The sequence below is a fragment of the Cucurbita moschata genome, unplaced genomic scaffold (genome assembly GCF_002738365.1).
Source record: "Cucurbita moschata cultivar Rifu unplaced genomic scaffold, Cmos_1.0 Cmo_Scf00032, whole genome shotgun sequence".
Lineage (NCBI taxonomy): Eukaryota > Viridiplantae > Streptophyta > Magnoliopsida > Cucurbitales > Cucurbitaceae > Cucurbita > Cucurbita moschata.
This window is the reverse complement of record NW_019268548.1, coordinates 1333279-1358043: the sequence shown is the minus strand read 5'-3', so window position 1 is coordinate 1358043 and position 24765 is coordinate 1333279. Positions and strand designations below refer to the sequence as shown.

The 24765-nt window shown below is 36.9% G+C and overlaps 3 protein-coding genes and 1 pseudogene across 12 annotated transcripts in view; 3 read left to right on the top strand and 1 right to left on the bottom strand.

Annotated features, from left to right (window-relative positions):
* The first annotated feature begins 6364 nt into the window (after nt 1–6364).
* The window catches only part of LOC111429729 (probable galacturonosyltransferase 11), a 27027-nt gene continuing 8626 nt past the window's right edge, over nt 6365–24765 (top strand). The window contains exons 1-3 of one of the 2 annotated variants that reach the window (XR_002708213.1): nt 6365–7024; nt 9702–11283; nt 20843–20849. Coding sequence is in view for 1 of the 2 variants with exons in the window: in XM_023065687.1 (XP_022921455.1) it covers nt 6872–7024; nt 9702–11156 (1608 nt within the window). In the remaining variant the exon portion in view is untranslated. Of the gene's footprint in view, nt 7025–9701; nt 11410–20842; nt 20850–24765 lie in introns of those variants that run through there. The other variant, XM_023065687.1, reaches the window with a different exon arrangement.
* Nucleotides 13824–14363, top strand: LOC111429675 (annotated as a pseudogene).
* Nucleotides 14264–17535, top strand: LOC111429731. 9 transcript variants are annotated; one of them, XM_023065690.1, is made up of 5 exons: nt 14264–14351; nt 14695–14788; nt 15056–15696; nt 15787–16112; nt 16199–17535. In XM_023065690.1, exons 2-5 carry the CDS (start codon nt 14782–14784, stop codon nt 16314–16316), a joined length of 1092 nt encoding a protein of 363 aa, XP_022921458.1. In that variant the 5' UTR covers nt 14264–14351; nt 14695–14781; the 3' UTR covers nt 16317–17535. The 9 variants fall into 9 exon arrangements, with proteins under 9 accessions (XP_022921458.1, XP_022921464.1, XP_022921460.1 ...); XM_023065696.1 differs by having other exon boundaries at nt 14265–14351; nt 14608–14788; nt 15179–15696; XM_023065692.1 differs by having other exon boundaries at nt 14265–14351; nt 14608–14788; nt 15078–15696.
* On the bottom strand, nt 17649–19518 carry LOC111429734 (dof zinc finger protein DOF5.4-like). Its single transcript, XM_023065700.1, has one exon. The coding sequence runs from the start codon at nt 19150–19152 to the stop codon at nt 18190–18192; it is 963 nt and encodes a 320-aa protein (XP_022921468.1). The 5' UTR covers nt 19153–19518; the 3' UTR covers nt 17649–18189.

Here is a 24765-nt window from a genome sequence, read left to right as displayed (position 1 = left end):
GGAGGCAAAGTATTGATTCCCCCCGTTACCCTGTTTGGGTCAACGATTATTACCCAAAAAACTCTCCTTTTCTCTTCTTCTTCTTCTTCTTCTTTGTTCTTAAACACTCCTTAAGCCTTCCCTAACTTCGTCCCTAATTTCGTCCCTAATTTCGTCCCTAATTTCTCCCCTAATTCTCCTACTCCATTTCGTTTCTTCAAAGCCTTTCAAATTTTAAGAAAAATCCAACCTTTTCCCACTCAAATCTGCTTCCAATGTTTGATCTCTGACCCCTTTTGCATTCATTTCCTTCCAACCCACAATTTCTTTCCCTTTTCTTTTGCTCTCTCATTGGTCAATCTTCAATAAATTTAACAACTTGGAGGACTTCAAAATCTTTTGAAATCCAACCATTCAAAACCCTTTTATTTACCGCAAAAAAAAAAAGAGAAAAAATTGGTGCCAAATCACAAAACAGGTTACACCATTGTACAGCCGGTGATGTCCCCACATTGGTTGGAGAGAATAACAAAAGACTCTTTTACAAATGTGTGAAAACCTCCCCCAACATAAAACGTGAGGGGGAGCCCGAAAGGGAAGGAGGACAATATCTACTATAGGTGCTGTGGATCTGGGTCCTTATTCCTAGCCCTGTTTTAAAAAATAAATAATAATAATAATATTTTAAAAGTAAGAGTGAATTTTTTAAACCCATTTATAATAAATTAATTTTCATATTTTTACACTAAAATTGATTTTGTAAAATAAAAAAGAAAAAAATAAAAGTTGTATTATTGATGAAGTTTGAAAAATGAAGATGGGAAATAAATAAGGTGAGGGAGGGGGAGTAATTGGGCATGAAATTGCGTAGTCAACACCAACAAAATCATAAATTTTATTTTCTTTTTATTTAATTTAAAATAATTAATTATGAATTTAATTTTGTGATGTTGGGATCTAGAAGACAGGCCCCACTTCCAGCACTGTCATTTATTTATTTATTTATTATTTTTGACATTTTTAAAAACAACCTTTTAATCTTATAATAATAATAATAATACACTTCATATATATTCTCCATCCATCGGTCTTTCTCTTCTCAGACTCCTTTGTCCTTTCGCTATCAAACATTAATAATCAATTAATTCCCAATTTTTAGATTTTTCAACCAAAAATATTAAATTTATTTCAAAAATCAAATTTTATTATTTAAAACATAATTACGATTTTCATTAATATTTTTTTTTCTCAATTTACTTAGAAATAATTCGGCGATAATTTTAATCTTTTTTATAATATTTTTCTAAAATTTAACCCATAAAATTTTATTTGAAATGAGACATCAAAATCAAATCTAAATATTTCATAGCTAATTTATAATATTATATTCCTCGTCAATTCAATAAACAATACATAAATAAATAATTTTTATTATATATATTTATTTATTTATCAAAACACACGAAAATTGAATAAAATTGGGAGTTAAAAATAAAAATTAATACATTTTTGTCCAATTCAAAGATAATAATTGATTATATATATATATATATAAAAGTTATTCGAATTTAAATAAATTATTTTTACCACGTCTAAGTAGTTGGGTCAATTTTATTTACAACCAGCCGGAGATTTAGCACCAGTTAAAAGATATGACCACTCGTTTAGAGTTGGTCGGTTGAAGAAGTGGGCCATCTCTAAAATAATAATTTAAATATTATTATCTGGTCACTCTTTACTCTACTGAAATCGAAATAAATAAGTTAAATTAAAATAGTTAATATAATTCTTAATTTATAATTAATAATAAATGTTAATTCTATTTTGCAGTCATCTTTTTTATTTATCCAATAAACGTTTACCGATTAAAATTAAATATAATTTTTAATTTTATGGAAAATATGTGATTTTTTTTTTATAAATATATAAATAACCTAAACTAACTATATTAATAAAAAGTTGAGGATCTCGTAAATAAATTAGAGGAGAGGGCAAAAGACGAAAACTAATTAATAAAAAAAACCTATGGGACCACAAAAAATATGGATGTAATTGAAGAACCAACCAGAATGAAAATTTTTGTTCTCGTTCCATTGATGTAAATAGAGACAATTTTTTACTCAGAAGTTATATAAACCGAATTTAGAAGTCTAACGTCTTTATAGTTTGTTCAACTTCAAACGTCTTGTGATTATCATATTCACGATTTTTATCTTGAAAAGGACGTCGTGATCTAATGGAAATGAGTATTCTCAATGTAATATAGAAGATTTTTCTCGTTTATCTTTGTATATTGCTTCTTATCCACGGTGTCAATTAAATGACGTGTATCACTATTAAATATAGGCTCGGTCGAAACCGTTGTTAAATGTAGGCTAGATTGAAACTCGATATTCAAAGACAAATATAAAGTAAAAGATAAATTGAATGCAAAGCAATTAATTGAGAATGGAAGCCCATATTTCCATAGATAATTTTTTTTTTCTCCTAATAAAACAAAAGAAAAAAAAAATTAAATTAGAATAAACCAGTTTTGAAGGTTTTTCTGTGTCTATGGACCAAACAAATTTATTGGCAGTTTCACTAACAAGTTGGTTACATGGCCCACCAAACAGCTGCCTTTTGGTCCTCCTCATGAATGGCCTTTTAATGATATTTTTTATATATATATATATTATAAATAAAATAGAAATATATTGTATTAATTTTGTTTTTTAATAAATAAATTATATTCTAAATTTATAGTTTATGATATTATTTTGTAATTTTATATCAAATAATTAAATGAAAATTATTTTTCAATATTCCCTTTTTTGGATCTATTATTGAACTGTTATTTAACAGTTGTAATGTGATGTTGAACAGTCACAAGTACACCACTTGACCATGGGCCAACCCTAAATTACACACACAAAAAATAAAAATATTACATTTATCACTTAAATTATGTTTAAAAAATAATATAAGAAATGATTAAAATATTGTCGTATCCATACGCACGATCAACAACAATCACTTCCACTCTCTCTCGGCGATAATGATAGTATTATGAATACAAATTTAAAATTACTAATTTATTAAGTGAATTAATTTATTAATTATTAAGAGAATTATTTGAATTATTATTATTTTGGATTTGAAAAAGGTGAAAAGGATGGCCATACATACCCCATTCATTCAATTGTCCACCTCAAGAATATAATAAAAGAAAAAGAAAAAAGAGAAATAAATAAAAGTGGGGCCCACAACATTTAGTTCCCCATGAGGGTAAGGCCTATGCGCTCTTTGTGTTGTGTTGTCTCATTGATCTTTCTTCCATTACAATTATGATGCTCCCTTTCTCCTTTTCTTCCCCCTTTGATGAGAAATAAAGATAGATAGAAAGATTGAAAGGACAACTTGTCTTACTCTTCAATAATTTTCTCATACCCCATTCTCTTTTAACTCGTATACACCTACTCTCTCGATCCTAGATCCGACAATTCCTTCACTCGTCCATCCCGAGCTACGCTGCTGCTGTACCCCTACTGTACTCGTGATTTAACAAACAACGATTCAAGTTTCCAGACTTGCTTCTTTCATTTAGTTAGTGTTTTGGACTTGTTTCATCCGTTCGGTTATTGTTCTGATAGCCAAGTTGATGTCCACTTCCATTATCAATTGCTGAATACTGTGTAGTGTAAAGATTGTCCACTCCACTTTATTATTATTTAATTAGTTACTGTATTCAAATTAAAATTTAAAAAAAAAAAGAAAAAAAAAAGCCTTTTGAATTGGTGAGCCCAAGCAGTTGGGTAGCCTTAGATGAAGCCCATTAATGAACCAACCCTAAAAGGAGAAATCCAAGACCGACGAAGAAATGGTTTTTTAAATTAAAAAAATGTTTAATATTGCCAATAATTTAAATCTGTTTTTCTATTAATTTTTTTAAAAAACTTAAAATAAAGAGACTAAATATGTACAAATTTAGTTTAAAATAGTAAATAATTAATTTTTTTTTTAAATAGTAAGTTAGGCTGATAAATTATTAAACTATTGACCTTTGAAATATTAATGAATTGTTCTAGTATCTAAATATGACGACAAATAAATAATTTAATAAATGGCCGAACACTTTGTTAGCGGATTTTAATTTTAATGAACCAAATTAAAATTTAAAAGATTAAAAATTAAATTGAAAATGAGAGATAAAATTGCAACACACTTAAAATTGTGAAATAGTTATTATGGGACACTTGTTCTAATGAAAAAATTTGAACTTTGCAGACAATATTAACGTATGTTCGAGTTTCAAGTCATGTCTAAGAGAAACGTTTTAAAAAGCCTAATATAGGAAATAATTTTAAATAAATTAATATTACAAGGCTACTAGTGATTTTGATAGCATATAATTCGGTGATTTTGATAGCATATAATTCGGATATAAAGAATTGATAACTAGTTATATCTTCTCATATATATTTTGGTGCATTTTAGCCATGAAGTATAGATATGATTTTGGTGACCGGTCACAGTATTGACTCAATAAGAATAATTTATCTAACATAGAAACAAGTAAAAGAGGTTTGGAACGAACATATGACCATGAATAACACGTTTTGAACAAACATGACCAAGACATTTGACATATGGCCACGTATAACATTATCTTAAAAAAGCGGTATCTTAAACAAGCATGACCGCAACCCATGACGATGGCGAAAGGTGAGAGTTTAGTAACTGTTGGGTTGTTTTCAGGTATGTTTTCGACAGATTCAAACCGGACCCACCGCCCATTTGATTAAGAATTGTCAGAGGGAGGGACATTTTGGGAATGAGGTAAATTTTCAAAGAAGTATATCCAAACATGACCATACTCGGACATCAAATTTTAACATTAGAATGACACTAGAACAATAGGATTTTATCTCTGAATCCTTCCGAGTTTGTTTTCTGGTTAAAGAATATAAGTCTCCGGTTATCTTGAGCATAACTCAACTATTTTGTCTTTCTTGCACGTTTAGTTTATAAATGCATTGAAAAGTGTAAATTTAGGCGAGCGAGATTACTTTAAGGAACCGATCTAGTTTATGAGACTAGAATGATCAAATTTTAGTTTTGTCGGAACACATTTTAGCCCGATAATTTAGAGTGACTCGATCAAAACTAGTTGCATTCCGACAGATAGTGATAGAAACCGTCCAAGTTAACCTCAGTTTGTGCCCTTCACATCATACACTTCTGGTCTGTAGTTAAGGCTCTTAAAATTAAAAAATCCCCACCTCAAGATTTAGTAGGAAAAGACTCCATATTTTCTTGTGGGTTGTTTGGCTACAGTCTTTCCCTATCCTTTCTGAAGCTGGGATTGTAAACCATGCCAGATTAGAAGAGCTTGTCATTGCTTAGTTGTTTCAGGCTATAGACAACAGTCCTCAGAAACCAAACAGGAAGCTAAGGTTAAATGTTGTGTCGGCGGCAGGGCATGTTTTGTTTTTTACGGCACCTGCAGCATATATTTTCCTTTACTCCATGATTCATTAAAGTTGCCCATCTTTCACTTTCTCTTGGTTTAATCTATTTGAAAGTTATCTTATTTATATTTAAATAAATTATAAAAATAGAAAAAAAATAATAAATGAAAAGATTATAAAATATTTATATAATATATATGATAAAGTATAATTTAGTACTAAATATCTTTAACATCTAAACTTATCAATTATACTAGTAAAAAATTTTCAAAATGAAAGAAGAAAATGAAGAACAATTTTTCGATTAGATAAATGGGGCTGGATATATATTATATATTTTTTTTTATAGTTAATTTACAATGTTATAGACTTTAAATTTTTAAATATGATGTGTAATATTAAAATTTGAATTTTTTAAAAATTTGTTAATAAAATATATTTGATTTGTTCCTGCACTTTTTAGCCCTTCACTTTTTTTTTTTTGTTTAAATTGACGTAAAAGGAAAGAAGATTCGTTTCTCACGTTGTGCTTCGCTTGATCATTTATGTTTTACTCGTGTATTGCCTCTCTCGACTCTCTCCATTCCTAACTCTCTTTGTCTCTCGCTCTCTCTCCATCTCTACGTCTCTCAATCTTTGTCCATTTGTCACTCTCTCTCGTGCTCTTTATATCTTTGATCTCTCGTTTTCGTGTCTCGCTCTCTCCATATTCGATCTCTTGCACTCTCTTCATCCTTCTCCAACTCTCGTTTCTTAAGTATCATCGTTTCTCCGTCCCAATCAAATAACCCAACCCAACTTAATATATGGTTGAGTTGTGAATGTTATTGGGTAAAAAAAAAACTAAAAAACTAAAAAACTAACCAAAACAAAATTTCAATTTAAAGACAAAGATATTATTTTTATCCAAAAAAGAAAGTTGAGATGGAAGATCAAACCTAACGCAAGAAGGGGAAAAAGAAAAAGGATCTTCAACAGTTGAAGCTGAAAAATCCGTAGTGGGGGCAGAAGGAATCGTAAATTTTTTATGTAATTGGGCGGTGTGTGGCAACAATGGCGTTTTTGGATGGTAATTACCGTTCGACTTAGCCTCGCTGGCTCATCAACTACAAAACCGCCGCACATGCTCCCAAGAGCTGTGCATTTCCTCAGCCTATGCCCCATTCAGACCCTTTTTCATTTTTGGGAGACACCGTTTTGCGGAATTCTGATTCTGGTTCTGGGTACTTATTCTTTGCCTTCGATTGGGTTTCTAGATTGAACAAAATGGTGGGCATTTCTAAGAACTGAAGAGGGTGCATTGACTTGATCGAGATTAAGCGCCACTGTGGTTCTAGTGAGCAAACCAATCGATATACTGGAAGTTATTGTGTCTTTTGATTCAATCTGGGTCGGTTCCGGTTGTTGATTTCGCGTTGAATTGGGGTTAGTAATCCGTGAATATGAGGCGGCGGCCTGCCGACTTTCGCCGCCCGGTTCGACGGAGGTTTTCGCATTGGATCTGGGCGCTTTTTGGGCTTTTCACAATCGTAGGACTCCTTTTGTTTGTAGTTCACCATAACCATAGCGAAGATCGTATCGAACAGTCCGTCCTGGTAATACCTTCTTCTCTTCACTTCTACGTTTTGAGCTTCTTGATTTCGATTGAATCGATGTCTTCATACTTGTTTCTGGCTGAATCATTGCTCACTCTGCTGCTGCTGTTACATCATTGAATTCAATTGTTCTTATTTTGATTTGAGGTTTCTGAGCTCAACATTATCTTAATTACGTTGCTGTTCATGTATGCCTTCATTGTTCTTCCCTGGATGCTTACATTGTTTTTTCTTGCACAATTAGGAATCATTATGCTTGGGCCATTTTTGTTCTATACATTTATGGATATCAAATTTGTAAAAGAGTGTTTGAGATGGCTTGACTAATATATAGAGAAGTTTAGTTTGGTTCGATTGTTTACTGCGCCTATGAGTCTATTTTAGGTGATTCTACTTTCAGAAAGGACCACAACTTTGGAGTTGGTAGGAAATAATTAGGAGACCTTTTTGTTATTTTCTCTTGTTTAAACCTTGAAATGGAAGTTAGTCTGATTTGATGTGAGAATTGAGGTAATTGGCTGTTTGGACTCTTTAGCCAATGAGATGGAAGTGCTTGGCTATGGCAGTTTGAAGTGGATGGATAGGAAGTAAAGTAGTGAGATCCGCATCGGTTGGAGAAGAGAATGAAGCATTTTTTACAAGAGTGTGGAAACCTCTCCCTAGCATACGCGTTTTAAAAACTTTGAGGGGAAGCTCGGAAGGGAAAGTCTAAAGAGGACAATATTTGCTAGTGGTGGGCTTGGGCTGTTACAAATTGTATTAGAGCTAGACACTGGGCGGTGTGCCAATAAGGACATTGGCCCCCAAGGGGGTGGATTGTGAGATCTCACATCGGTTGGAGAGGGAAACGAAACATTCCTTGTAAGGTTGTGGAAACCTCTCCCTAGCAAACGCATTTTAAAAATGGTACAAATGGTATTAGAGCCAAACATTGGACGGTGTGCCAGTGAGGATGTTGAGCCCCAAGAGAGGTGAATTGTGTGATCCCACATCGGTTGGAGAGGGGAACAAAGCATTCCTTATAAGAGCGTAGAAACCTCTTCCTAGCATACGCGTTTTAAAAACCTTGAGGCGAAGCTAGAAAGGGAAAGCTCAAAGAGTACAATATCTGCTAGCGGTGAGATTGGACTGTTACAAATGGTATCAGAGCCAAATACTGGGCGGTTTGCCAGCGAGGACGCTGGGCCCCCAAGGGGTTGGATTGTGAGATCCCACATCGGTTGGAGAGGGGAACAAAGTATTACTTATAAGGGTGTGGAAAACTCTCCCTAGCAGACGCGTTTTAAAAACTTTGAGGGGAAGCCCAAAGAGGACAATATCTACTGGCGGTAGGCTTGGGCTGTTACAAAAATGAAGTGAAGCAATGAGGTGATGGCTTTAAATTCTCTGTTTTATAAGACGAGTAACAAAGAATGAGTAAGAGATGGGCAACTGTTTGTTCGTAGTCGAGTCTCTGTGGGTAGACCGGAGATATAATAGAGTTAAGCAAAATAGATCTCGGGGATGCATCGGATTTTTATTGTTAAATTGTCGATATCTCGTTGGAGTAATTGGAAGAATACGTTTTCATGGTTTTAGAATGTTCTGTTTAGAACATCAACACTGTTGATTGAACACCAATGCTTGAAAGCAAATTAAAATTAAAATTTATATTTCTCTTACAAGGCATTGTGAAATATCATATGATTGTTTCTGGCTCGACGTTATAGTCGCTTCTGAAACAGTATGTGTGGCTGCTGATCAGATATTATTTAGAATATATAAAAAGACAAAACATTAAGGTTATGAGTTGTTGCAGTGAATTATTAGTTGCTTATTATTTTTTAGAATATATAGTTCAGGTTGGGACAACAATGGCTAGTAATCTCGAAACGCTAGGGAAAAGGAACTGATAGTAGTAGTACGATGAACAGTACCATGGACATACTTGTCCAAGACAACACAGCCAGATGTGCCGGTCATGTTTGTCCAGGCGTGTTGCCCATGGCCGCGTGTCTGTTCCAACCCTTTTTACTTACTTTCATGTATAGTTAAATCTTTACTATTCTTGTTATGTCAATACGGGGGTGTGACCGTTCACCATAATCATATCTACACCTGTTAGGGCTAAAATACCCCCCAAAATATACTATAGGAGGATGTGATTAGTTGTCAATTTTTCCTGTCTGGGTTATACGCTATCAAAGCCATAGTTGTTGCTTATTCGCTTTTAGTCTACAACATTGGTTTCTTTCAAATTGTTTTCAACTCATTTTTTTACTCACATTTTTTAAAACATTTCTCTCAAATGTGACTCGAGACTCAAGGCTCGATCATACCCCAAGATTGCCCACAAAGTTCGACTTTCACACGGTTGGTTTGTTCACTAAGTTAGAACAAATGTTGCACAATTGTTGTCCCATTGTCACAAACACCTTGACCCACCTAATTTCACCTCAGAAGCACTGGTATGGCCATCAGCCATGACCAAGTGGATTCAAGCACACACAAAAAAAAAGTGTGTATATTGATATAGTGCTCAGGTTGTATCTTTTCATGTCGAAACAACGAGGATATGTCTGGGAGTGACTTTGAAATGGTTAAAATCACTTCGAAATATACCTTTAGTGGTTCAAAACAAATTTTCATTGCATATGATGGCTTGAATGTTGATTAGTTGACTTCCGACTTTTTCCAGGAGAGAAATTCAAGAATTGAACGAGTTGCTCATGACAGATTAAATTTCACTGAAGAAATATCGAGCGCTACATCGTTTTCCCGACAATTGGCAGAGCAAATCACACTTGCCAAAGCTTATGTAGTTATCGCCAAAGAGCATAGCAATCTTCATCTTGCTTGGGAGCTGAGCTCTAAAATCAGAAGTTCCCAGCTACTGCTTTCAAAAGCTGTGATGAGAGGGGAACCCATCACTCTAGAGGAAGCAGAGCCCATAATCAAAAGCCTATCTTCTTTGATATTCAAGGCACAAGATGCTCATTACGATATTTCGACCACAATAATGACGATGAAGTCTCATATTCAAGCCCTTGAAGAGCGGGCTAATGCTGCCACGGTGCAAAGCACGGTGTTCGGGCAAGTTGCAGCGGAAGCTCTTCCGAAGAGTCTTCACTGCCTAAATGTGAAACTCATAGCTGATTGGATGAAATATCCTTCCTTTCAAAAAATGGCAGATGAGAGGAAAAACTCGCAGCGAGTCGTGGATAATAATCTGTATCATTTTTGCATATTTTCGGACAACGTTTTGGCAACGTCTGTCGTTGTCAATTCCACTGTTTCTAATGCCGATCATCCGAAACAGTTGGTCTTCCACATTGTCACGAACGGGATCAACTATGGAGCTATGCAGACTTGGTTCCTTAGCAACGATTTTAAAGGATCCACAATAGAAGTCCAAAAGATTGAGGACTTCTCTTGGCTGAATGCCTCTTATGCTCCTGTTCTGAAACAAATGCTCGATCCGAATACACGAGCGTATTATTTTGGAGGGCTTCAGGATTTGGCAGTTGATCCGAAACTGCGAAACCCGAAGTATATGTTGTTGTTGAACCATCTTCGGTTTTACATTCCAGAGATCTATCCACAGCTAGAGAAGGTAGTTTTTCTTGACGACGATGTCGTAGTCCAGAAAGACCTCACACCACTATTTTCTGTTGATTTGCATGGAAACGTGAATGGAGTGGTCGAAACCTGTCTCGAAGCGTTTCATCGTTACTACAAGTACCTGAACTTCTCTAACTCAATCATAAGCTCAAAGTTTGATCCACAGGCGTGTGGATGGGCGTTTGGAATGAATGTTTTCGATCTAATTGCATGGAGGAAAGCAAACGTAACAGCTCGGTATCATTATTGGCAGGAACAAAATGCAGACGGTTTGCTTTGGAAGCCAGGGACTCTTCCTCCTGGTTTATTAACCTTCTATGGGCTAACGGAACCACTCGACCGGAGATGGCATGTCTTAGGATTGGGTTACGACCTAAACATCGACAACCGTTTGATCGAGAGTGCAGCTGTGATTCACTTCAATGGGAACATGAAGCCTTGGTTGAAGCTGGCCATAACCAGGTACAGGCCTCTCTGGAAACGTTACTTGAATCAAAGCCACACTTATTTTGAAGATTGCATAACAAGTTAAAACTGTAGTACCAACATCTTCCACCAATGCTTTTCATTGTAGATTCAAAAAGTAGACAATTTTGAGTATGGTAGGAGATTTTATTTACTCCACCCCAGTTTCTTGAGAAGAGAAAGAAAAAGGGATGGTGATAGCTTCTTCTTCTCCCATCAGCAAGCTGTAGATTTTCTTGTTTTTACTCCCCTCATGATCTGCAAGCTACAGATTATTATTCACTTGTCAATTTCTTTAATAATTGGTTCAGAACATTTTAGCTGTGATGTAATTGAAATCAATTTATTGTTCATACATATGCTCCTGTGCTTCCACTGAATCAAGTTTGGGTCCTCTTGATGCCTTTGATACTCCAATTGCCGATGTACCTGTGAATCGCCTATGCAAAAGTGGCAGTACATGAACAATGAATCCCTTTAAACCAAACCCTTTTCACCCACTAGGAGACGATTAAATTCCCTTTCAATAAACAAAACCCTTTTCACCTTTTGCTTTCGCATTAAAATACCGGTACTACCATGTCGCTACCAGTTCAGCATCCACGAACCCCCTCTCTCTCTCACGATAAGCCTCATTTTCCTCTCTCCCTCCAACAGAACAGTCGTGTAAATACGATAAATCCTGCACCATGTCGGACCAAGCACAACACTGGACCCTTGTTCATATTGATCGCGTTGCTGGGATTTGGAAGAATCCTTTTTAATAAATGGAATCAGAACTAGATATTCGCCATGGTCAATGCGACGCTCATTAGTTTGACTCTGCGGTTTCAATTTAGTTCCCTAGAACGAAAATGAGAACTATCATCGGGAAAAAAAAAAAAAAAAGAAAAAAAACACAACAAGAACAGAAAATAAATGGAGAGACAGAGAGAGAGAGAGATGTTCATTGCCTTGAAAAAGAGGTAAAAATTGGGGGAAATGGTTGAGGAGGGGAAATTCCGCCTGAGTCGAAAGCTGAAGTCCTCAATTGTTCTGCCGCCGGAAAAAGAAACCGTCGAGGACTCTCCGGTTAGGGTTTTGATACTGGTTTCCCTCTCACTCTCCTCCATTGCCAACCTCTCTATGAGGCTTCTCCCCGGAGTCCGTTACACATGCCTGAGAATTTGGCGGGGAAAATGTTCGCTTCGCAGGCCTGGAACCTCAAATCGACTAGTCGAGCCCAATTAGACGACCATCATTCAAAGCCCAAATAGTCAAGCCATTATTAAAAGCCCAATTAGTCGGGCCTTCATTCAAAGCCCAATTAGTCCGGCCTTCACTCAAAGCCCAATTAGTCCGGCCTTCATTTAAAGCCCAGTTGCTCGGGCCTTCATTCAAAGCCCAACTAGGCGGGCCTTCATTAAAAACCCAATTACTCGGGCCTTGTAGTCTGGCATTCATAAAAAGCCCATTAGTTGGGCCTTCATTCAAAGCCCAGTTAGTCGGGCCTTCATTCAAAGCCCAGTGAGTCGGGCCTTCATTCAAAGCCCAGTGAGTCGGGCCTTCATTTAAAGTCCAGTTGGTTGGGACTTCATTTAAAGCCCAGTTAGTTGGGCCTTCATTTAAAGCCCAGTGAGTCGGGCCTTCATTTAAAGTCCAGTTAGTCGGGCCTTCATTTAAAGTCCAGTTAGTTGGGCCTTCATTTAAAGCCCAGTGAGTCGGGCCTTCATTTAAAGTCCAGTTAGTCGGGCCTTCATTCAAAGCCCGGTTAGTCGGGCCTTCATTCAAAGCCCAGTTAGTCGGGCCTTCATTTAAAGTCCAGTTAGTTGGGCCTTCATTTAAAGCCCAGTGAGTCGGGCCTTCATTCAAAGCCCAGTGAGTCGGGCCTTCATTTAAAGCCCAGTGAGTCGGGCCTTCATTCAAAGCCCAGTGAGTCGGGCCTTCATTTAAAGTCCAGTTAGTCGGGCCTTCATTCAAAGCCCAGTGAGTCGGGCCTTCATTCAAAGCCCAGTCAGTCGGGCCTTCATTCAAAGCCCAGTTAGTCGGGCCTTCATTTAAAGTCCAGTTAGTTGGGCCTTCATTTAAAGCCCAGTGAGTCGGGCCTTCATTCAAAGCCCAGTGAGTCGGGCCTTCATTTAAAGCCCAGTGAGTCGGGCCTTCATTCAAAGCCCAGTGAGTCGGGCCTTCATTTAAAGTCCAGTTAGTCGGGCCTTCATTCAAAGCCCAGTGAGTCGGGCCTTCATTTAAAGCCCAGTGAGTCGGGCCTTCATTCAAAGCCCAGTGAGTCGGGCCTTCATTCAAAGCCCAGTGAGTCGGGCCTTCATTCAAAGCCCAGTTAGTCGGGCATTCATTTAAAGCCTAGTTAGTCGGGCCTTCATTCACAGCCCAGTTAGTCGGGCCTTGTAGTCTGGCATAAAAAGCCTTATTAGTTGGGCCTTCTAGTCTAAATAATAAAAAATAATAATAATAATACAGACTTATGCGCCATGCTTCTAGTCTCCCGCCACGTTTGCTGGTCGCAGGTGAAAGACGCACCTACGTTGAACGATGGACGATCCGACAATTTGCAAGCACACTACCCGCCGAATTTCTGGGTATGTTTTCGTTCTTCAAATCGATTGAATTTTCGAACAGAATTTTCTTCAATGTAATTGTCAGTGAACTCTAGCTTTCCACGGGTTTGAAAAAAATTTCTGCCACTCAGATTGGCTATATAATCGACCATTCACCGAACAATGCAATCTGCAATTGGTTTCGTACTGAAGCGACGCACCCATGGCCGCTTCCAGCAAGATATTGCTGATTTCCATGGCGATTCTCCTAGTCGTTGAGGCGCTAAACCTTAATGTGACTCGGATTCAGTTCTACATGCATGATATTGTGAGTGGTCCGAACGCCACCGGGATTCAAGTCGCCAGACGGCGGACGAACTACACGGGTTCGGACCCAATCGCCGCCATGTTTGGGTCTATTTTCATGATGGATTACCCGCTCACGGTGGCGCCCGGATTAGGGCTCGACGTTGATTGGGCGTGCTCAGGGGATTTATGTAATGTCGTCGCAACAAAAGGAGTTCAACCTTTTGATGACGCTAACCTTCGTAATGACCGGTGGACCGTACCACGGCAGCTCGTTCAGCGTCGTCGGCCGGAATCCCATCATGAACGAACTCCGGGAAATGCCAGTGGTCGGTGGGACGGGGATTTTCCGGCTTGTTCATGAGTAGTTCTTAGCCAGGACATTCTCGTTGAGAGAAATGGAAACTGTGATTGGCTACAAGGTAACATTGTGAATGAATCTTCATAGTGTAAAGCATATACATTCATATTTCCAATTAGTAAGTGCATCCTATGAGCATCATGAACATACCATATTCATTATATTAAATGAAACTGTTTCTGTATTGGGCTGTGCAACAAATAGGTCTTTGGTCAATGAACTGTTAGAACTTTTATGGGCATTAAATGTGATTTAGTTGCCTGCCATTTATGTGTTTGAGTTATGTCTCTGCTTAATAAGGCCTGTAGTTTTTGCAGACCACCTTTTACTTTCATCCTCTGTAATCTTCTTAGAGAAGGGGTTGAAGATGAACATTAGATATTTCATTTCTTACTGTTTTCTAGACTACACCTTCTTGATGCCCTCCAAGTGCTTGCATATGCTTCTCCTCTGACATTGGCAAGGTCTGGTCGGGGATTGATCTGGTCTGAATGATAGGTGATGGTCATTAATCTTATGTTTTATGATGATTGTGTATATATATATGTCCATAGTAATTTCAGCTTCACTTTCTCTCTGTCTGTGTCTGTTTGGCTGCTGAGAAAAGTACAGACCTGGGCTGTTTCTTGTGAAAATGTCAGTTTCTGATTCTTCTAGGTTGTTTCTGATAGTATTAAGTAGAACATCCTTCGTTTGTTCTTCATGCCAAGTTTTCAAAATAAGATGATTGTTTCTCTTCTTTGCATGCAATCTCTTCCTTTTAAGAGCATAACAAATCCCTTGACAGCTTCATAAGAATTGGAAGGATCAAACTTATTAGCAGAAACAAATTTGGTGATTTGTTCATCATCAAAGAACAGATGAGGAGTGAATTTTCTGATTTGGTAGTGAACAATATGCATAAAAGCCGAAGCATGGAGAAGACTGAATGGAAAGTCGATGTCGAGTCATTTAAAAGAAGAAACTATGTTGTACAACAGAGAGATGATGATCCTAGTGAATCAGAAGGAATTGGAGATCAAATCAGCCGGTATTCCCCAAAGAGTTCATTCAAGACTTCAATGGATGACGAGTTGCCTGAGCTTGTTGTTTTCCTTCAAGAAACCGACTTAGAATTTGTGAAAGATATTTGCATCGACAAAGTGGTAATGTCACATGAAAAATACATCAAGGAGAATTGTGACACAGAAGATGGTTTCGTCCCTGACATGCTCAAGCATAATACACCAGAAAGCGACTGTGAATCAAGTGAAGAATCCGAGTACTTGGAGTCGTCGGTTTCAAGTACTGAATCAACACAGATCCTTGGGGAAGACCTCTTTAACAAAGTAAATGAGAAACAAAAGGATTATTCTTCTGAGGTTTCCATTATGAAATCTGTGCCTATATTGTTCCTTGATAGAAAGGTGAGAGTAAACTTGGCTTAGCTTAGCATGCTTCTTGATTGATATCCGTTTTAGCTAAAGACATGATTTGATTGTCTGAAAACTCTGTAGGTTACAGGTAAGAAGGAAGCAGCTTCGACAAACTCTATTGCAAGATCATTGACTAAGATACTTGATGAAAACGGACACAAAGGCAAAGCAGTTGCTAGAAGCAAGAGCAACTTTGAACTTGGCAGCAACTGGACAGCAGGTTGCCGGCACTGTCATGACTGTGGAAGCACATCCATGGCTGAGGACGACACGCCGGAGAATCATCAGCATGAAGATGGTTCCTCTGCAGCGCATCACTTAAGACCCTCATTGTCATCTTCTTTGGGCAGTGCATCGCTCAAGTCGAACAGCAGCACCAACAGCTCACATTCCTTCTCTTTTCCAATGTATGTAATGTTGCTTCTCTTTCAACCTTATCTATTGAAATTGAAACATATAGTTAATTATTGTCTTGCCCCTCTTGAATTCACAGTTTAGAAACAGAATGGATTGGAAGTCCAGAAAGAATGGCGAAAGCTGATCCGTTGCAAACGTTGCGAACGCGAAGGCGACAACTATGGAGGCGATGTTTTCCCTGCTGTAATTTCTAGTACTGCCATTGTACTACAAATTTCATCTCGAGTAGCGAGTGAACATTGGATTAACGTATTACTTTCGGAGTTTTAAATTGGTTCTCGTTTCATATTCATGATCTATATGTTAGACCTGTTATTTTGTTGGTAGTATAGAGGCCACACATGAAGTATGTTTAGGAGTAAATTGAAAACATGAAGCTTATAGATCTGAATCTGATGCTGATTGAACCTACTGATAAACACAAAGAAAGAGATCATGACGACAGCAAAGATAAGATCCTCCTCAGCCATTGAAGAGGACCATAATCAGAGTGCTGGATGTTTCTAGAGCCCTGGTCTGGTAAGTAGTTCGTTTGATATATAGCTTAGTGCATTCCCAGTTGCACTTGGGAGACTTTAGTCAGTGGTGCCCACTTTTAGTGTAAGAGTCTTGAAACTTTTGCATCTAAGGATGCTCCATTGGACCATTTAGCTTGGAAAAGCAGGTGTCCCTAAGTTCAGCCTCATAATTTTAAAACGCGTCTGTTGGGTAGAGGTTTATACGCCCTCATAAAGGGTGCTTTGTTCCCCTCTTCATTCTCCTCATAAAGGGTGTTTTGTTCCCTTTTTCTAACCAATCTGGGAGCTCATGATCTACACCTTGGGACTCAAGTCCTTGCTACCACACCTATGGTAACAGCTCAAACTTATGCTAACCGATATTGTCCTAGTAAGAGGTTTCCACACCTTTATAAAGAGTGTTTCGTTCTCATCCCAACCAAAGTGGGATCACACACATATCTGTCGTTTAGGTATTACTTTCTTATCAAAGTTTGCTCGTCCACTGTTACATCCCTTTCATTGCCACCATGATTTGGTAAGTCTAAACAATTGAGATGGCACAAGATTTGCAGTGGTCAGAAGCGTCGTCAAGCAGGCGCAGGGGCGGATGAGGACAAGGACCACCATCAGCCACCACCATGTGCCAAGTCCAAATCGAAGGGCAGATCGCAGTTGGAATCATGAATGTTGAATGTTGTGTAGAAGCAAGAAGGGAGAGACAATGAAAATGACAGTTCACAGGTCAGATCTCGCTTGATCAAGCAAGCCAATTCCCATTCCAGGACCATTGCAGCAGAGTACTTACCAATCCAATCTCCATCCCCACAAGCAACAACCACAGAGATGACAGTGGGAGTTCTCAAACACTAACAATTTTCCTTTTGTTTACGTTCAAAATTCGGACAGTACAATATGACTAACAACTTGAACAATAAATAAATATGAATTAAGAGTAAAATTAAGGAGGTAATCTGTGAAATATAATACCAAAAATGATGAACAAAGTTGGAAGAGAGATACCGACAATGAAAGAATTGGAGACATTATTGTAATTAAGAAGAAAGTGAGGTGTATTTATTACCACAAGTCTCAGCGACAGCGACAGTGACAGTGACAGCACAGTAATACTGTTTCAAGTGACGTGGAAACCAAAAGACGAAGCCCAGAGAAAAAACCTTCATATTCTCGTCCTTTGTAGAGAGATACGTGGCCCCCACGTCACCCAATATTTTCCACGTCATCCTCCTCCTCCTCCTCCTCCTCATCCTATAGGGGCAACGAAAATCCGAAATTCATCATAAACGAAGCTCAAATTTAATATACTATAGGCGGATTTACATACAGAAGAAGAAGACGAAGAAGACGAAGAAGACGAAGAAGACGAAGAAGAATCTCTCTTTTCTTTTTATATTTCGAATTTTTGTTTTGATTTTTTTTTTTTTCATTGAGAGATTTTTTTTTTTTTTAAATTATATACTAAAATTAGGAAAAAAAATTAAAAGAAAAAGAAAAAAGAAACGGAGGGTGGTCGGCTAAGAAAGTCGTCTTGACTGTGGTCTCGAGTGATTTACGGGAGGTACAGATTAGGCTGATCTTGATCACTACTCCACTGATTTTGACTCCAGTATGCTTGATCAACGGCGTTGGGAAGATCAAACAGAGCTTGATGATCTCCGTTTGATTGCCAATCCAACGGTCCAAATCCAATGTTGCTTGATCTGCTATTCTGTAGCCCTGCTGATGGATCCACCTGTGCCGTCTGATCCATGTACCCTCCTCCTCCTCCTCCGCCTGTGATCTCCTGCATCTTCACCTCATCGTTACCGTTCATCATTCTCTGTGACGGCCATTGATTCGCCGCCTGATTTTGAAACGGATGATTCATCGCAAACGGCGTCACATCCCCCATATTGCCGAATCCGAACGCCAATGTCTCGTTAGTCGATGTGATCAAGCTCGTGAAGTTTCCGATTTCCGAGAAAATCCCACAGTCCGTCGCCGCACCTTCGAAATTAGGGTTTGTAGTCGGAGCGGGGAACAATTTCCTATCCTGTACGCTCAATAGAGCCGACGTTGAAATGGAGGACGGAGCAGAGACGGCCTCTGTCGCCGCGGCGGCAGCCGTGGTGGTTGTAGCGGTTAGGCTGGAGCTCTCGCTGCTGGAATGAGAGGTGGATTTACGTTCGCGAAGACGAGGAGGAGGAGGAGAAGGAGGAGACGTCGCCGCTACATCGGGAGTGGACTTGGACTTCGACGAGGAGGAGCGTTTGGTTTTCCGGCAACCGCCTCCGACAGGAACGTTACGGAGGACGCCGCCTTTAGTCCAGTAACGTCGGCAGCTCTTGCAGAAGTGACGAGGCTGAGAGAGATTATAGTTATTGTAATAACAGAACTTTGTATTGAGAGAATCACACCTTGGACACTTCAAGGCCTGGTGGTTTTGGTGGTGGTGGAGGTGCGGCCGCAGACGACGGTCACCCCCGCCACCGAACAACCGACTTCCTCCGGCGATCGAGTGGATGTCTTGCATTTCCGGAGCCAAAACCAGAAGAAAACGAAGCAACAATTACAAATTCCTCAGAGAAAATCCGACTCACATTTGGGGGAAAACTGAGAAGAATTTCTTTGAAGATGATCCGAGGGATTTCAATTTTCTTTTTCTTTTTTTAAATAAAAAATAAAAAAAGAAAATTGGTGGGAGTGTTGGATGGGATTATGATGATAAAGAAATTTGGGGAAGTGTTTGATATAACAGAGGGAGTCTCTGAATCTCAGCTTCCAAACACTGACAAATATCCCCTGAGCAGCTTCATATGTCCAATTTTTTTTCTATTAAAATATCAATTTACTCATACCCCCTCCCAATTTTACCATACTACCCCTCTTACCCATGAATTTGAACGGACCAAATAAAGCATTTAAGCGTCTCTAGAGTAGGGGCTTAAATAGTGTGGGTTAAACCCGTTGTTAATCCGAACATGGGTTGGTCTATAAAGCATTTACTAACGTTTCAAAAGTAGATACCGTCATCATTTACACTCCCGTGAAATAGTTGATCTAAAACCGATCTTGAAATCTAAAATCATTCTAAACCAAACCGGTTCTCAAATTACATTTTGATCCGGTTATCTTAAACCCCATGTTTTTCAAACCTCCAAGGGGTGAAATTGTCATTTACTAAAAATTAACAAAAATTAATTAAAAATAATAAAATAGCTTAGAAATTGTCATTTCAAATTGTTTGGAAATAGAAGGTTTAGGGAGGGGTAAAAGGGGAAGGGAGGGAGCGCTAGTTGGAGAGGAGAAGACCGTACGGTCAAAGGAAGATGAATCGGTGGATGGAGGACACGTGGACGGAGGACAGGAAGAGGTCCTTGTCGACCACACAATCCGGTTGTCGACTTGTCGGCCACACTAGTTTATCTGGTAGGCTCGAGCCCAAATGGACCACGCGCTGCCACGTTTCAAGGTTTCATTGGTTGAGGAGAAAACATGATTATATAATTGTATGTGTACAGTATTATGGTGCGAGCGGAACCTTATCAGGATCAATAGTAATCAACATTCCATACATTAATCAAATCATATATGCGTGCGTGGATGTGGCCTCCCATCATTCAAAATTTTCACTATACATAAAGTTTTGGATAACTACATCTACTAATTCCCCAATATTCTCTGACCTATTCGTCTCCGGTTCACTCTTCTATTACATTCTCAAACATTCAGTTTAAAATGTCAGGTTATCTCAAAATTTAATATTTTTACCCCGTAATAGTCTAACTTTGATTCAACATCTATTAGGGGTGTAACCGGATTAAATTGAAGAAATCTTTTAAATCAACTCGAAATTTTAGGTTAATTGGCTTCTTGATTTAAGCAACCTTCACAGCCTAACTCAATCTAACTCTCTATTTCTGGACTTTCGGTTGATCTTTATTAAATAATTATAAAAAATTCTATTTATAGACCATGCATTATATGTTACAACTAAAATCTTATCAGATGAAACACCTCACATCACAAATGTCAGATACTCTTAATCTCCAAATTAATGTTAAAAGTAGGGTAGGGTTGAGTTGTAACCTTATTTTCAAATTTATCGAGTCGACCAAACCAAAAATTGTCAACTTGTAAACTGACTCGAATTGTCGATTTTTCAAACTCAAACTGAAAAAAGAAAATATAACTCAATCTAACTTTTATAATTTTGGTTAGAGAATTTAAGTTAGTCGAATTCTCGAATCATATGAATGTCTATAACGTCTATCGAGAACCCATATATTTTAATAAGAGTTCTGTAAATTCACATACGCAGAAGGATCTTTTTTTGCATCGAGAGGAACGGTAGCACAACCTTGTATCGATACGACCTCTCCAAATCTCTTAGGGTTTGTCGAATATTTTTTGTGTTTAGCTGTTGACAAGTGTATCTCTTGCAACCTTCTTTTTCTCCTATTAATAAAGTTGTAAATTTAATTCAACAAAATATTAAATTATAAATCTTTAAGATAGTAAGTAAATAAATAAACAATAATAAGGATCATAGCGATTAGTGCACCCACGATCCATCACCTTCCTCGAGCTTGAAAATATATGCAATTAATGCGCCCACCATTCTATACGGTGTCGTTTTGCCTCACTACTTAAATTACAATTATCCATCAAATTTGTTACTTTTTTTTTCTTCCTACAATGTATTATGCTTGTTAAAATGAGTAACCGTGTTATTATTTAATAAAAAATTAAAAATAGTAATTAATTCATATTAGGTAAATTATGTTTCTTATGTTGTTTAAGGAAACGTTGTAAAAATGAGAAAGCTTAATGGACCGACCTATCGTTATCTACCCTATAAGAACGACTAGATCATACAAAATTACATTTCTGCCACGTGTATTTAAGGGGTTTATAAAATAAAATTGAATATATGAAGAAATTAAGGAGGGATTAGGTTTTATATAGTGGGGAGGAAAGAGTCAACAAGCATTAGGGGTGCAGGGAGTCGATGTGCATGCTTCTTAGGGTTATGATAGGCCACGTCATAAAAAAGAAAATTAAAAAATGAAAAATTTTGTTTAATTATGATTGGAGGTGAAATAAAACCCTAGTGACCTGCAGGTAACTGTAACCCTAGCTAGATGCTTTTTTTTTTTTTAATTAATTATTTAAAAAAAAAAACTGTTCCATAATTGAGTCCTCTCTTCATTTTTGACAATAAATGTAATTATTGAACTACACTACGCATTCATCATTTCTCCACTTGGATTCTATTATTTCACCTGCACCACTTAAATTTATTTATTAAACTATGGCGAATTTACAATTTTTACTGTGAAGTTGGAGTAAATACAACAGCTATGCTCGTTTTGTATTTTGAAATAGAGACGTTCACGGAGATGGAGACAAGTAAGTCTTTCCTTTCTCCGTCATTGTCTCCAGCCCAATTTAGTTAATATGGTGAAATTTCTCTTCGTTCTCTCTATTCTTATAATAGGTGCTCGATCGGGATTCTCCATTTCATTCCGAACAAGTTTGGGTGAAATACAGCGTGCAAATTAAATGGATGAGGATCCCATCGCACCAACATACAGAAAATGTGTCTTTGAAATTTAAACTCTCCATTTTTTTATTATTTCTTCACACACCGCCCATATACCAACTTTTTATTTTACAAGAAAATTAATTAATCCAGACCAAAGTCTCATTTATTAATAATTATCTTTAATTACACTTTATATTTTAATTAACAAAAATGTACAATTGTGAAAAGTTACAAGGCAGTAAAAATGGGGGAAAAAAAATAATAATAACGGGGCTGTGAGATTGATTTATAAAAGCGGGTAAAATCCAACCGTCTGGGTGGGGCCGTCATAGTGGGTGACCGTAACAGTAGAGAAATCCAATCTGCGAGTCTTTGCGAGGAACTATTGCTGACGCCCCCCACGTGTGCCTCTAACTTATATTACCCAACTGAATTTTCAAATTATTTCGTTAAACAAAAACTTACATAATTCATAATTTATACTATACTCTATTTATAATATTTACATTAAAATATATATATATATATATATATATATATACATATTTATTTATTTAAATAGTATATCAATCTATCCATAAATCGGAGGGATATTTTTAATATAGTTTATAAATTTACGATACAAATATGAATCATGTTTATAATTGAATTTATAACGAAAAAAATAAGTTAATTATTAATTTAAATAGTTTATTTTATTTGTGATATTGATATTTGAATGGTTGGTTGGACGTAATTGAAAGGGAATTAGAAAGCAGGTTCACATGCACATGGGATCCAATATTAGGTTTTCCCTCTCTCTCTCTCCAAAAATTTCTAACCCTATTTCTCTCTCCAAAAATTTCTAACCCTATTTCTCTCTCATCCTCATTAGCCTATCCTATGGCCCCCTAATTATAAACTTCCATAATTATGTATTTTTATTAGAGATACCCGTTTAATTCATCCCGTCTTTTTAACCTGGTAGAGATCCGCCCTAAAATTAGGCAAGTAATAAAGAGATAGCAGAGAGATTTCTCTCGGTTAGCTGAGTAAGGTTGAAAATGAACAGAATATTCTTACCTTAATTCCTCTCTTGGAGACGTTTTTTTCTTCAATTGTATGGTCGTGGAGTGGAAGATGGAGCTATGGACATTTAAAAAATAATTGGTATTTAATTTATTAAGTTATTTTTAAGAGTGGTATTTAAAAAAGGAAAAAAAGAAAAAGGAAAGAAAAGATGGGAGGTATCACAATCAAGGAGATTGGGGAAAAGATATGGGTTTGGAAGGGAGAGGGTTGGTTGTGTTGTGGAATTGTAATGGGTGTCGCTGTCGTAAGCCACCAACTATGGGCTCAGGCCCAGTCGGTTGGAATGGGGACACTGACATCTCCTTCTACTGGGCCCACTTGTCATGTGATTTTTGGGCCCACACTTTTCTAAAAATTCCAATAATAATAATTATTTTTATTTTTATTTTTATTATTATAATCATAATTAGAAGAAAATTAATTATGATGTGTAATTTTATTTTTGGCTGACCTGACCGTCCTTATTTTCCAACACCCAAAACTGTGGGTCCCACGGATTTCATGGGTCACTCTCTTACAAGTTAGGGCAAACCTCTTAGCTTAGGGTTTTAATCTTTCTTTTTTTAAATATATTTGTGTTATTATTATTATTTATTTTTTCCATTTAATATATACTCGTCCACTAATTTCCATATTAAACCAAAATGATATGAACTACAAAATTTCGACCCTCAGTTAAATTTAGATGATCTCGCCTACATTTGTTCGAGAAAGGAAACGAAACATTTATTGTAAATGTATAGATACCTCTTTTTAACAGACATTTTAAAACAGTGACGGTCTGTTAGCGGCGGAATTGGATTAACAAATTATTTTTTCATCTAGATATAATAATATAAAACGGGAATTTCTATTAAAATAAATAATAAAAGGAGAATTAAAAAACGAGAGAAAATTGTACAATAGTACAAATACCCAAGTACCCAAAAGATCACATTCGTGAGAAAGGAAATAAGAGGGAAAAAAAGAGAAAAAAGAGGAAAAAATGTACTTTCTTGAATGGGAAGTTAGGTTTACGGTGGATCCGGGTGCCCGGTTGCCAAAAATTCAAAATCCAACTTGTCTCTATTGTGTCGTTTTTTTCTTTTGAATCTAGGTCGGGTAGCTATCCCAACCTACGTTATTGTCATTCATTTCAATTCAAAAGACATCATTTACAACATCATTCATGAAATTAATTTTTTTATATTAATTACGTGTTAATTTTTTAAAATATTATGCTGCTGCCTTTAATAAATACGATTAAATAAAATTCTATTTAAATTTTTTTAATGTTTAATAAAACTTTCAAAATAAGATATATATATATATATAAAAATATATAATGGAAATAGAGAAAAAAAAATGCACAAAATTGTATGTATGTATATGTCTTAATCTTCTCGATATAGAGAGAAATTTGGTCCCAAAGACAGAGGCCACTAAATATAAAATGGGAAGGGCCTCTGAGTTTTTTTTTTTTTTTTTTTTTTTTTTTTTTTTTTTTTTTTTTTTTTTTTTTTTTTTTTTTTTTTTTTTTTTTTTTTT